Source organism: Solanum tuberosum, unplaced genomic scaffold, assembly GCF_000226075.1.
Source record: "Solanum tuberosum cultivar DM 1-3 516 R44 unplaced genomic scaffold, SolTub_3.0 scf00105, whole genome shotgun sequence".
Lineage (NCBI taxonomy): Eukaryota > Viridiplantae > Streptophyta > Magnoliopsida > Solanales > Solanaceae > Solanum > Solanum tuberosum.
This window is the reverse complement of record NW_006239031.1, coordinates 531,653-546,755: the sequence shown is the minus strand read 5'-3', so window position 1 is coordinate 546,755 and position 15,103 is coordinate 531,653. Positions and strand designations below refer to the sequence as shown.

Here is a 15,103-nt window from a genome sequence, read left to right as displayed (position 1 = left end):
ACACTTGTCATGTGCTAAGTAGTAGATATTCCCACTTATTATATATAGTAAATATAAGTAAAATTGAAAAGGAAGTTGGGCCCATAGGCTTCAAAGTTCAGGAGTACAAATCTTCTGGGGACATATGAGTCATTATGTTAATGTTGGCTGGATTTTTTGTCTAACAAGGGAAAGGTACAGATATCAAGAAGCAAAATACAGATTGTTTGAAGAATAAAACATAGAAAATCTCAAAACTACCCTTGTCATACATGCCTGCTTGTAGACTCTTATATATAGTAGTAGTAAAATAATTCAAAGGGGGAAACAAAACATAAAAAAATAAAGGGATAAGGGTCTGAAAAATACCCCAATTTTGGTCGAATTTGTTGTTGCGATACTAAACTTTCATAAGAACTTATTATCTCCCTAGACTATTTAATACTGTATTTTTTACCCCCTGGACTATTTAATAGTATATTTTAAAGGTATATATGTGTCCACGTGGACACATTACTATTTATAATTTTGCATTATTTTTTATGTCCACATGGACGAATATATATGTTTAAAATACAGTATTAAAATAGTCTAGGGAGGTAATAGGTCCTCATGAAAGTTTTAGTATCACAACAGCAAATTCGATCAAAATTAAGATATTTTTCAGACCTTTATCCCAAAAGTAAACATGGACCCATCCCACATTGTTGACTTTTATCTCATAAATATTTTTTTGGGAGTACTATTCTTTCTCTACTTTCAAAAAAGTAAAGCCACCCACATACCTAGGGTACTAGCACAGTAAAAATAAGTTTAATTTTTTCTCGAGGTTTCATTATTAGTTTACTACAAAACAGTAATATAATTATAACTATAAAAAAAAAAAACATTTGATTAGAAAGATTGTGATAGAAAATGATATTAAGAAAGCACGAGTTAGAATATTTCTTCTTGAAGGATCAGTATACATTCTAATTTGGAATTTTTGGTACAATAATTTAGTGATTCCCTAAATCATCCTACCCTACATGTGTTTGAACATTTTAGTCTTACTTTTAGAAAAAGATTACTTTTCTTTCATTTCTGTCATATAAATACTATACTTTTGAATACATGCATAATTATAATGTGAATATGAATAGAAAAAGGTTGAGTCTCTCTATATATATACTCTTTTATGTGCATAATTTTCTGCAAACTAAAAAAAAAAAAAAGGGCAAACCATAACATAGACTGGTCCCTTTTAAATGAAGGACCATCCAGGAGGGACTAGACAACATGTCAATAAACCTACAACTTCTTTTTTTGGTGTAATCATTGGAATTAGGTATTATTGGCCCTATTAATTTAGATTCGTAGTAAGTATCCATTAAAGGAGAAGCATTGCCTACCATGAATTTCTCCATTTATAGAACTCGAATCTAAAACAGCTGATTAATATAATGGATAATCATCATTCATCTAATCACACTCCTTGATGGGGTCAATTAATTGACCTATACCTATTTCCATGCTAGTGAGATTTTCAAATCAGTGGTCCAAGCTAAGGTGCATGCGGCCAAAGATGAAGCTTTTCAACAACCATCAAAACCAAAGAAAATAAAAAAGTGAAGGCAAAAGCATACCAAATCTTATGGCCTACTAGAGGCTGGTGATCCTAAATCCTTCACTTTTTCATCTTTTTTCAAGTTCTGAGCACACAACAAAATATGTTCTCTCCAATTCAGGGAAAGAGCAAACCTTGAGAATTTACCTCAAAACATCATTTGGAGAATATTACCAGTCTTTTAATCAACATGTAGCCATTGTTGGTATAATTGTTACTATATGGCAGCAACTGTTTTAAGCTTGGGTCATTCGAAGGTATCAAAACCACATCTTTTTTGCATCTTCACTGGGTGTAGCAAGTTGCATTATTTTTTTTTAGAATAAGGTGCTTTTTTCGCCAGGAGACGAAACAAACAAGAGGAAAGTAACCCAGAAAAGTACAACAAAAGTTGATCTACAACCATATATAACTATCTTTTTTTTTGACAGTCAGATCAGGATGCTCTTTCATTTCAGCAACACACTTTACACTAGCATACCCCCAAAATCCAGACACAAAACAAGTGACTATCACTTTGAATCCATCTGTTCAATGCCTTGGCAATACCACCTGCTTAGACGACTATAATAAGCCTCCACAAAGATGGCAGAGCATACTCCAAGCTTTCCTTCTTTGACAATCTTCAATCAGTCGAGATTAGAACTAACATGGTGTTATCAGCATATGTATGGGATTAATAGGCGCACTCTTCACACAATTCCACATTTGTATTTACAGTATAAAAGGAAACCTTCCATCTACAGAACTATATTATTTGATAATGAGCTGATCACAGGAACAAGGATACCCACAGCTCCGACAAAAAGGCTCCATAAGGTACACCAGCTGAAAATTGTGGTGTATATATGTCACTGACACGACTTTCTTCCTTCTTGCTCCTACTCCAGCCATCTTCGATTTAGTAAGTTCAAGGCTACTTTAGCAGTATATACCAGTTTTTATATCACCCTGGCAAGTCAAAAATTCCAGTAAGGCCTTCAAATCCTTATCTTTGCTCCATCAACTTTGCTCATACATGATGTGTCAACAAAGAGAGCTCCAGCCACTACACATGCACACCTTATATGGTAAAAACCAAGCATTTCGCTGCAGAAAAAACAGATAACACAGTTGAAGACTCCACCAAAAGAAGAGTTCCATAAGTTAATTTCTTAATTAAAACTTTCACATGGATGTTTTTAAAATACCCTGAGTTCATTGCCCTTCTTAACAAACACCCCCCTCCCCCCCCAAAAATAAAAAAAAAATAAAAAAAAATGAAGGCAGTAATCGCTCAAGAGTCCACAGTGTTTGAATCGATTAACCTGCTAGATTGCACTCAGGCAAAAGATATAGGCCAGGCTTTTACCACTAACACTTTTAGGCAAAACCAATTATATCCTTGTGACACTATAACATTCAAATGCCTGACTGCTGTGGTAATCCACAACACTTTGATGCCAATCATTTATTCATCTGTTAAGCAATTTCTTGGATACATATTTTCATCTATCAAATATTTTCGTGCAATGTCAGGAAAATGAAAACCAGAAGTTCTTGGAGACAGAAACGAACAGCCAATTTTAAAGCTTACCGTTAGAGACAAAACTAAGTACCAGAACTTGACTTTTGGACCCACACTTGTTTCTGCATTAAAATCATATAACCTATGTGAGCAAATTAGTAAATACACAAAAGAAAACACAACCACATACACTAAAATATGGAACATTGTAAAACAAAAGGCATACCTCATGGGTACCATAGCTAGAAGGACCTCCCCTTCTTAAGGGTTTTCCTTCCCCTACTGAAATTCCATCGTCCCTCATACCACGACGACCACCATGTTTATAAGTACCTAGATCCATCGAATAAAGCAAAAGTGATCAAACAGGTCCCACTGATGAAAAGAGGGAAAAGACTATTGAGCATATCACTTCACATATAGCAAGAATCACAAAATTCCATGAACCATAAACATAACTAACCATTGTCAAAAGAAGAATAAGAATTACGCCCACTTCCCATGGGTCTGAACTCCGCACCACGAGCATTTGCCAGACCATGTTTGGTTTCACCTTGACTTCCTAAAGAAATAGTAAAAAGTAGAAAGGTTTCCCCAAAAGAAAAAACCAGGGAAAAGAAAACTTAGTGAACTCCAACACATGTCAATTTTAACAAAGAGATTTTTTTTTTTGAGGTAAGTACCACTCTTAATAAAGAGATATAAGAAATGATAAATATACTCTTTCCGATCCTGATAGAGATGAGAGATGAGAGACGAGAGAATAAAAAGCAGAAAAGTCCCCTTTCAACCAAGATCTACCATCTGGCGGAAAGGTCAAAACAAACTAAACATGACTGATACTAGTGAACAAACCTTCAACAAAATCTGGCACTTCGGAAGATTGAGAGGCAGATGAAGATAAAGATTCATCACTAGCATGTAAACTATCAGAACGACGAAGAGGAGTCCAAACACCACGATCAGGCCTATCCCTGATCCTAGTGCGTTTTTCCTGTTTCTCAGTGTGGACAATATGCAAATCAGCTCCAAGAACCTTATCTTCATTAGCTCCATTAGTTTCTCTCTGAAACAACTGGACACTTGGTGGCCTAGGAGGCTTTTTGTCCTTATCCACCCTGTGTTTATCTTGTTGGGATGCAGATGGGGCCTGATTTTGACGAGCATCCTTGAGAAGAATACTTCTAATGATTCTTCCACTTGCCTCACGACGCTGGTTCTGTTTCAGAGCAGATGAAGTTATTGTAATAATAAGTGCCACATTGTCCTGAATCAATGAACCACTACAAACCTATGTACGAAAGAAAAGTCTGGCAAGTATAAAGTTTTTTTTGATAAAGGTAACTTTATATTCACATCAAACTCATCAGCAAAACCTGATGAGGTGGAATTTACAGCCCCTAGGGGGTAATTTCAAAAGCCAAAACTGGGTAAAATCTTTACAATTGAGCTATAAAATCTGCTAAACTATCTACCTCTCCCCACCAAATCTTGTTTACACCAAAAATACAGCAGACTCAAGCTCTGGCAACTATAAAGTTTCAGAAATATAAACTGAAAATAATCTCCAGGATACATTTTTCGGGATGAACAAATCCATATTATTGATTAAGACCGAGTTGGTGTTAAATATATTTAAGTGGTGAATACAAATTATTGTTACACATCAAATGAAATAAGCTAACTATCTACACAACAAGGGACTCCCCTCTACATCAGAAAACAGATGAAATGACAGAACTTTGTGACCGCTCAATAGACAATAATAATATTAGCAAAAAGTAGCAAGACACAAGCATTGAGGGGGGGGGGGGGGGGGGGGGGGGGTTAAACCCTAGACAACCATGTATTAAGACGCAGAAACTATCTTTAGCCACGTTGGCATCTAGTACGGTAGTACCTCAACTAAGCTCAAACTACTTCAAGGCCATCTTTTCTTTGTCAAGGTAAGCAAGATTATTCTGTCACGTGCATTACAGCATTAAATTATTATACAAACGTGTCGACCGGCAAAGAGTCAGTTTTATATTTACCAAAAACAGCCTTACAGTGGCTTAGAAGTAAATTTATTGCAGTTTAGATCACCTAAAAAGGTTTGATGGACCAACTTATATGCACAAAAATGTTCCACTGATCCTGATAACATCTGTCCGGAAGTTTGGGAGTCAAGAATATGAGGGATGATCTGGACTGGTTAGTTAAAGAGATTAGCCTACATGTCTCTCACTTCCAGAGCTTATGAAAGTAAAGTTACCCAACCCAAGGTGCACAGGAGCTAATTTCATTTTCAGTGTGGCACCCCACCCACCCCTTTCCCCAAAAAAGGAACTATAACCAAACACAGATAGCTTGTAACCAAAAAAACTACTGTCTGTAGAAGGTGAAGCTTACATTAGGATTTTCCTTTTCCTTCAAGAGCAGGATTTTCTTCTTCCCAACATCAGCAGCTCCACCTGGAACAAATATAGAGGATCTTAGACATTTTAAACAACGTACAAAAATAAATGTCAAGAATGGGAAGGAAAGGAAGTCAACAATCCAAAATTTAAACCCTCACAAAGGAAGGCACAGTAAAAAGGTCGTGTATTATTCTCAGTGATTCAATTCAATCAAAAGTTAGAAGCCACTAAATTAGACTATCTTCAGCGACAGATCGATCTAGTATAATAGATAAAAAATAGACCCTGATGGAACACATCATGTCTTACACTTGGTAACTCAATTAAATCAACAATTACCCATCCCCCTTAGACAATTTTCAGAGCACATATGCTGATTGATCAATATCACAAATTACTCTTTTTGAAACTGGTAAATGTGAAAATTTTCAATCGATATCATAAATTAAAATGTAAAAGATTGTTATCGTTCATAAGCTTAATAACAATAAAGAATATAACACAACAAGAAAGAAAATCCTTATGAAGGAATCCATTTCAGGTTTTGAGTCATCACTCAACACAGGCAGCTGTAAGGAATAGCCTCTCATTCCTAGTTCTTTTTAGTGCACCCATGAGGTTCCAATACTGTTGTTAGAGAATCATATTATGTTGTAGCTTCTCTACTTTTTGGTATATTACTTGTGAATGGGAGATTATTTTAATAAAATTAAGCCAAGGACATAGATAGACACATAAAGTTGACAGAAACTATCAGATAGACAACTTAACTTTGCAAACAACCAAATAGACACCTCTTCTTGGCAAAAGTGTCTCGGAAACCCATCAATCCGTTAGATCTCCCGTGTGTAATACAATCGCCAATGACACGTCAATTGACCAAATGTGAAAAAATGGCAGGGTCATTAAATAAAAGCCACCTTTTAATTAGAAAGAAAAATGGTTAGGACCAGCCCTCACCCCCATTTTTATTTTAAAAAATTTAAGCCTTTCCATATTGGTAAACGATAAATACACCTTCAGAACACTTGGAATCCGACCACCTCCTGTGACCCCTTCCCTCTTGTGCCATCTTCTACGCCAGTTCATTTTTCATAACAAACGAACTCAAAATACTACAATTGTTAAATCTTACTTCGAGACATTCACCGATTGAGGGTCATCAGAAGATCTGACAGCAAGACTTTGTGGAAGTTCAGATAGAGACTTTTGAGCTCTACTATGAGGCTCTGTTATCGGACTGTCAGCAACCCACATTCTTTCTGGCAGATGACAACTTTGAGGCCATAGTCCCATTTTGAAGCCACCTAGTCAATCTGCCTGCTTCACTCTCATTTAGACATTATACCTCATTTTACTTCTTTTTTTTACAAGGACATTGCCTCATTGTACTTTGTTGTCTCACTTGTTAGTTGTTACCATACATTGATGGAAATCACTGATAGAGCTTCCATCATAAACCCAAAACGTGGCAATGGGCAAAAGATATGTAATAGTAGTACCTTGTGACTTCATAATGAGAAAGGAGAAAAGTTCAGGAGTTGGCAGGTAGAAGTCTAATTTCTAACTGTCGGTTAAACAAAAAGACTTACTAGTTACTAGCATAGGTATCAATAATCCATGTTATGCTTTAGGGAGAAAGAATGAGGTATGGATTTCAAATGTTCTTTTCAGTTTTATGCAAATATTTGTTCTTTGCCTCATATAGTTATTGGAAAACTGGAAGAGGCACGCGGGGGTGAAAATGTGGGGCCCATATAATTTTAAAAAAAAAAAATTTTGAAGGACTTTCATGCGCTCAAATTTGAGCGTAGACATGCATTTTGCCATGTCAGTGTGAGGTTACGAGACACTTTTGCCAAGAATACAGGGTGCATCTAACATTGACATAGTTAAGGTGTCTATTTGACAGTTATGCCAACTTTTAAGTGTCTATCTATGTATTACCTAACCCAAAAAATGCAGCTGAAAGATCTAGATTAAGAACTCTCACCCCCTTATCACCCACCGACCTTCCATTTCCTCTCATTGTTTCCTAGAGCAGCCATCTTGGGTTCTTTCAAATTTCCCTTAACCACTTTCTCTCACCACATTAATGGAGTTGATATTCTCTTTTACTTATCAAAACATAAACCAGCAAAAAAGCTTCTTTACTTCCAGTCTAAATTCTGTGAGACATGTCAAGTGGACAGAAGATCATTGTCTCATTTACACTAGTTATCCCTCTAGAATGGAATTCTTTTTTCTTTTTTGTGGAATAAGTAACATCTGCAGATGAATTTCAAGAACATCATCAGATATTTATATAACAAACCCCAATTGTTTAAATACTCCGCGAAAACTCGGTAAACTCATTCCAGCCTTCAACAATTAAAGATTTTCTTTTCCATTTGAGCCATCCTAAACATATCGCTCAATTTCCTTAATAAAGAATATCAGTATCATCTAGCATAATTTTATCTTGGAACAAGTTCTACCTAATAAAAACACGTCTTTGGTCTGCTCAGGATTAAGGAATGCTGCATCTTCAGCTCATATGAATGCACCTTTTTTTCTTTTTTATTTGCGTGATAGGTCAAAACATATGCAGCCAACATGAGAGTGCGGGTGAAACCCCCCACCATTTCATACTGTCTAACCAAATCAAAGGTAGAAGTCCACATTAAGTAACTGAAAGAGCACCATTACAAAGAGAATCTACCTCACGTTAATAACTCCATCCACTTTTTTTTGGGAAACTGGTAACACATTTAATAAACAACAGTAACAAACTCTTTCGCTGCGATTAGAGTTCACTCTGGTCAAAAGGCATTCCATGAAATTTTTGTTACAAGAAAGGTTAGATGACCCATGATTGGCAGCTAGATAATCTAGATTCTCCCACCAGACTATACACCCACCCCCCCAAAAAAAAAAAAAAGGAACAAGGATTGCTAACTGGTAAAAGTGTCAAGAAAGTTATAGCTTGCTGTTTGAACTGTTAGCAGGCCCTGGTAAATGTTATGGAAAACCAGAGGCCTGAGTAAAGTTGCATGTGTGATTGGATTGCCTTGAATGAAAAGTTTATTAACTCAATATAACTTGGATTCTTTTAGATAAGGTAAAATAATGTCAATATAACTTGATCAAAAGCAGAATAACATTAGGCAGGTGTTGTATTGTGAAGGGAGATGACAAACCCCAATATCTTCCTTTTGCATCACCCCGTAGCCAATATAGCTTGATCAAAAGCGGAATGACAGGTCGGTATTGTATTATGAAAGGATATGACGAACCCCAATCCTCTGCTTCATCACCCTATAGCATCTAAGATTTGGAGTATGTTCATAAATCTTTTTGACACCCATCAAGTGATGATACCAAAGACACTGAGATTAACAATACAAAAGCTGGAATGGGAGAAAAGTCATGAATATCCAAAGTATTCAAAACACTGTCACACACACTATGTATTGAAAGAAAGGAACAGAGCTGTTGAAATTTTGATTATTGGAAGGGCCTACACAGCTTGAAACCACATGTTTAGAGCTGCTGTCTTTTTTGGTGTGATGTTTTTGTCAATTAAAAAGATGCTACGATGAAATTTTTTAGTAAGATTTTCTTGTACTATTATGTAAGTCCAGTGCTCGCACTGTAGAGGTACAAATAATATATTTTAACTTTGTCATTCTCAAAAAAGTCCAAAACCATGTCAATTTGCTAATGACTTATGATTGTTCCTTGCTTCAAAGAAGAACATGTAAGAAAAATGGCAGACCCCAGTGCCAGAAGGCTCTCCATGAAGGTTCGGTGGAAGGGGAACGTAGACAGCCTCACCTCCCCATTGGAAAGGTTGGCTCCAAAATTAGAACCCTGGTCGCCCGTAGAAACGCAAGCGCTTCTCTGTTGCTCCAAGGCTTGCCTTCATGGGATGATAATAGACAAACAAGCATGCAAACATGTGATTACAACTGACAACTAAAGTGTAGGCATACCAGTTTCCTCTTCAACTGCATTAGCCACAGATCCAGCAGCAGAGGTACCTGACTTCTCAGCACGCTGCTGATCATCACGTTTTGGAGCTAGAATATATGTTTTGTCTTTGCCACTCCCAGCCTTAGAACTATCTCGAAGAACATACTGTACACGATCAGACAGTTCCATAAGCGACTAGAAAAAAGAAGTGACACTAACCACATATCCATCAAAAGAAATATCCCCAGAGCAAAAGTTACTGTCCACATCAAAGTTGAAAATATAAAAACAGACATGCATACATGAACATTAGTACCATACCAAGAATAATTCAATTAAAAGAATATCTCCAACCAATTATCAGAGGTAAGGAAAATTAACAGCGAAAAACTGATACAGAAGTCGAATCAGGTATATTATTGTTTTCACAAGCGCATAGATCACAGATGTTGTGACTGAGAGAAGATCAAACACAGAATATTTGCATGAAATAGATAGACAGATCTATAACCAGGAGTACCAGTTGCAAAAACGTTGGATTGGAACATGACAGTATGGCACCCTTACCATGGTAGTGGAAGCCCGTCTCTTTTCAGAGCTTCGTTTAGATGCACTTGAGCTAGGACTTCCTGTGGATGTGCCACTAGTTCTTCTGGTTGGTCTCCCATTAGCTATAGATTTCTGTCAAGGACCAGGGATAAAAACTTAGTACTGATCTTTTAAACTTGGTAAACACAAAATTGAGAGTATACTATCTTCCTGAGAAGTGTAGCCAATGTAAAAGATGGTTAATGGAAAAGCTCATTGCCAACAGATTCAGTCTGCTCACAGAAATCCTGGAACTCTTACCATCTATTGTCACAATAAATTAACCCAGAGCGAATTTTGTAACAGTTTCTGTACTTAGTCTAGTTATCATTGTACTTCTGAGTTCTGTCCCTAATTTACCGTATTACATTTTAAGCATAAGTAGGTAGCATACATAATAAATTCCTCAACATCAAACTTTTGATTTGCTTAGATCTATTAATGTAATTACAGAGTACACAACATGGAAAACTGACCCAGCAACTTCAGAAAGAAAGGGAACTTATCCTAATTTTCAAATAATTATTTGATGCATCAAGGGTCCCACGAGTGAATATTTCCGCCGCTATCAGCAACTTGTTCATATCATCTTACCATGCTCTCACATTATTTATGCTCAAAACTTATGCGGCTTGTGACCCTTTTCTTTCGTTCTTTTTTTTAATTAATGTCAAAAGAACAGGTTCACATTCATCATAAGTTTTTTTAGAGTGAACTAACTATGTACCACCGCTAATGGTGCGAATGGATGGTGAATTGCTTGTAACCCAAACAAAGTCTCCATTTGTGAGAATATACAACTGATGTCCATAGCTTAACAAAGAAATTGAAAGGAGACCACAGATCAAAGTAACATATTCATGTTTTTCCCCAAGAAAGTAATTAACCATCAGGCAGCATAGGATATAAAATTGCAAGCTTCTTAGACTCTCTTGGAGCACTGATCTCATGACGAAACGAAAATATTGAACAAAAGAGGAGGTATATTAGGATAATTCAACGCGGAATGATGAAATGTATTTTCTGTTCCTCGCGTGGTCATATTATACACCGACAGAAAGCAGGAGCATTCTAATCATTACAAGACCCATTTATTTTCTCTCTCACTAAGGGAAGGGAAAACATCCTTTACCAAATAACGATTAAGAAAATGTAGAAGGCGTACCCTGTGCAAGCAGACCCAGGCAAGCTTGGGGAAAGGTGAATGTACTAAGAGGGGGTAAGAGAGAGAAAGAGACCTCAAATGAAAATCCAACAAGTTAATATTTCATAACACGAAATCTCCTACCCGAGCTCCACTCTTGGCGGCTCTTTTCTGACGTATGTAATCCATCAAAGGAGTAACTATAGGAGCATCCTTTGCAGAACCTAAAAACCAAATAAGAAGTGAAACTTAAGTTCAGAGAACATGTAATCCACCTTTATAGTTTGCTATCCTACATCTCTCATTAATAGATTAAGCCTCAGTTTGATGCAGGAGGACAGCGTATGCATTCGATAAATATTCAAACTAACCAGCGCGTTCAGCTTCCTTTCTTTCCAACTGTATTTCTGCACTTGGAAGATTCTCAATAGGCTTTGAGATAAATTCAAGGAACTCCAGATATTCAGGATCTACAAGGGCATCAACTTAACCATGAGTGAAGACTAGAGGAGATAGCGGTAGGTCAGATGCAATTAGCGTATTGATTTAGTACCTTTCAAGATGGTTCCTTCACGGCCATCCTTCTTGGACCAGTGTTTTGGAACACGCTGTGAAGGAGCATACTCAACAATAGTTTTGAACTGAGTGCCTAGTACAGACATACACTAGGGTAAGAAACATATTAATATACTTGCAAAACTGAGAACTGTCAGGACCCAGATAAAGCAAGGGCTCAAAATTTTCTTCGTTAAAATTAACAGGATAAGAACTTTAATCCTGTAGCAAAATGTCCGGGTGGATTTAAAACAATTTTAAACATCATATGGTAGGGAGAAATACCGATATAGGCCAAATTTTCTATACCTTTCTCGTTTACAAAAACATGTCCATCAAAGAACTCTGCAAACTCGATAACATCTTCTGGCATCTTAAATTCAATATAGGCTCTTGAATAAGTTTGATGCTTCTGGCTGCAGGAGAAAATTTGAGGTAAAGGAAACTATGAGGGACGCTAACCTTGAAAAAAGAAGTCCACCTGTGACAACCTAAAGCATAGTACGTTCATGTTGTGTAAAGAACATGCTGGGACAATTATTTTTTAAAAATTGCAACATAGTTAAATAATCTTACCAACAGAGTAAATAATAAAGAAAAATTAAAATGGACATAAAGATAAACAAAATAAAATCCATCAAGGACATTGATCCAACTGAAACTTCAGTGAATGGCAAACTAGGATAATCATCTATATAATAATATACATACTATCAGTTATAAAAAAAATGTATGTACTATGTACACAGGTTAAACACACGTGAGTAAATGTAAATAGGAAGTACCAATAAATGGAGATAAAGTATCCCCTAACAATGTTTTCTAAGATGTCTAAGCATGCATTGATGTGGATAAGAAGTTATAGGATTATAGCAATCCAAAAGATCGCCTAGAAGGAAGAAAACAAAGAAAAAAGGGTGTGTGTTTTTGTGTATTTATTTTATTTTATTTGTGGGGGGGGGGGTAAAATAGACTAATAAAGGGTCCTTTGGACCAAACTTGACAAAGATAAGAACTACAATACTCACGCAAAAGGATGTTACATTAGACCAAAAGCAGTTGTGGGCAACCCATTTGCCCAAGTGGCAGTATAATCTAGTTCAACATTCTCTTTAGAACAGCACCTCATCAATTTTAATTTTTAATCAAAACAATAGAGGTGAGATCATCCTTCATTGATAAACATTCAACCCCCTATTTCAAGCAAATTTGAGGAAGGCATACCATTCAGAAGAAAATGAGATAGAAAGGATAAAATCACAGATAAGGGACTTCAAAATCTGCTTTCCAAAAGTGTGAACCCCTCTTACGGTGGCAATCTAGTTCAGCATTTTCTTCCAAACAGCACCACAGCAGTTAGTATTTCTGACTAAAGTCTAACAAGTCAAGGCAGTAAAGATGATCTCCCTAATTTGCAAAACAATTCAATTCCCTATAGATTCTGAAAAAAGATATACCATCCAACAAAAAATCTCCAACTAGCAAGGACTGTGGTAAATGAGGCGAGCTAGGACAAAAACGTAAATTCCAGTTAGTTTTCTAGATAAGGCGATAAATTTGATGAATCAATTTCCAGAAAACCCGTATCAACACGTATCCGAATAAAACAAAATAAGGAAAGAACGGACTGGACAAACTACAATGCTTTAAATTAGATTCAGAGGTGTCACTGAAAATCCCTCTCATACAGGTGGCAATCTAGTTCACAATTTTCTTCAATATGCAGCACACCCGGTCGTTATCTCTAACAAAAATACCTATACAAGTCAAGGAAATAAAGGCTATCACCTTATCTGGATAAACTGCTCAATTCGTATTTGTACTAATTTTGCAAAAAAATTTACCATCCAAAAGAGATCTCCAAATAATGAGAGACATTAAAGAAGGGAAAATAAGGACAAAATCATAGGTACAGGTAAATCAATCCAGAAGACCCCGGTCTCTCACCAGAGAAAACAAGCTAGGAAAGAATGATAGTACAATATGGACAAACTACACCGACAACGATCTCATTTGCAACCATGCTCTTTTCATGCAAACAAAAGGGGAGGGAATATTTATTGCAGTACTGTTTTCTTTTCTTTAAGGGGCATTCAACTCCTCAAGCGTGACCACTTTTTAACAGGATATCTGGTATTTGTGTAACCATTTCTACCAAAACCATACCTGTCTCTCCAATCAACAACAAATGACAATCAATCAGTGACACTACTGACAATCTGAAACCTAAACGAGCACATACAATATAAAGGAATACTTATAAAGCATGCTTACATAACATGACTTCTTGCATCTTTGGTTGGTGCTGTATTTTTTCAATAATATCCAATTTTATCCATTCAAGAAATAAAAATCTTTAAAAAATTCGGAAGTTCACAACCTATCAAAATTCTAAGTGAACACACTTGCTTCAAAAACAACAAGAAGTCAAGACTCCTGATAGAATCTTTGATTTGCTCTACTTCCTTTCTTTATATCTTTTGTCGGGTTGGGTTATTATTACCTATACAATCTTAATCAGACCCAGTATTATGCATAAGTAAAATGACAGGAGCCAGGAACCATATTACCTACACACAAAATTTTCTTGAAAATCAAGAACTCGAAAATCAAGAGTCCTGATATAATCTTTGATTTCTCTTTCCTTTTTTTCCATAATCGGTTATTATTACCTAGACAATCAGTCCCAATAAGTAAAATTTGTATTTTAAAAAAAAGGCCAAAATTTGCTTGAAAACCAAGAACTCAAAACCCTAACCTGGACTTGCCGGGTAGAAAACAGAACCAGTTGTATCGACCAGCGAATCGGGAATCAACTTGGTCAAGAAGCATGGACTGAGAAATTGTCGGCGGCAAGTGCCGCAGCACTACTTTTGATCGATCTAACGGGCCCTTCATGCGAATACTTTTTTCCTTTGATCTTTCACACCAAGAAAACGAAAATAAAGAAAATCGGAAATCACAATTCACATCTTCCCTTAGAAGTTCCACAACATCGATTGACGAAATTCACAATTGTTGTGCCCTAATTTTTCCAATTTCATGGTGGTTGTTCATGCATGAGAAAACCAGAGAGAGAAGAAATTTTAGAGAGAGAGAAGAAAGAATTATAGAGAGAGTGACGAAAGAGGAATTTATTTATATTATTACGACTACGGATACTCGACGCAGTGCTGTCAAAAAGCCTTTTATTTTCCTTAGACTCCTTTTTCTCTCCTTCGTTTGAGAATAGGAAAATAAATGTAAATGTTAAATTAAAAGAGGAAGTAGTTTTTAAAAAATTTATTAATTAAATTAAAAATAAAGAAAATTGAGTACTTGATTTTTGATATCTTTTATATTCATGAAAAAAAATATAGAATATATATGAA

The 15,103-nt window shown here is 36.1% G+C and overlaps 1 protein-coding gene across 1 annotated transcript; it reads right to left on the bottom strand.

Moving 5' to 3' along the window:
- Nucleotides 1-1,934: 1,934 nt before the first annotated feature.
- LOC102586824 (regulator of nonsense transcripts UPF3) lies at nucleotides 1,935-14,858 on the bottom strand. Its single transcript, XM_006349252.2, has 13 exons — nucleotides 14,491-14,858; nucleotides 12,042-12,148; nucleotides 11,731-11,826; nucleotides 11,549-11,647; nucleotides 11,322-11,401; nucleotides 10,013-10,126; nucleotides 9,466-9,610; nucleotides 5,484-5,545; nucleotides 3,948-4,311; nucleotides 3,556-3,654; nucleotides 3,319-3,425; nucleotides 3,162-3,214; nucleotides 1,935-2,674 (listed from the first exon to the last, which is right to left on the bottom strand). Exons 1-12 carry the CDS (start codon nucleotides 14,628-14,630, stop codon nucleotides 3,176-3,178), a joined length of 1,452 nt encoding a protein of 483 aa, XP_006349314.1. The 5' UTR covers nucleotides 14,631-14,858; the 3' UTR covers nucleotides 1,935-2,674; nucleotides 3,162-3,175.
- Nucleotides 14,859-15,103: the final 245 nt, after the last annotated feature.

Coding starts and splice junctions, on each gene's coding strand:
- LOC102586824 (XM_006349252.2), bottom strand. CDS start 14,630: ATGAAGGGCCCGTTAGATCGATCAAAAGTAGTGCTGCGGCACTTGCCG. Junction 12,149..14,490: donor TTTCTACCCGGCAAGTCCAG/GTTAGGGTTTTG, acceptor TTTCTCCTGCAG/CCAGAAGCATCAAACTTATT. Junction 3,215..3,318: donor CTAGCTATGGTACCCATGAG/GTATGCCTTTTG, acceptor ATTTTAATGCAG/AAACAAGTGTGGGTCCAAAA.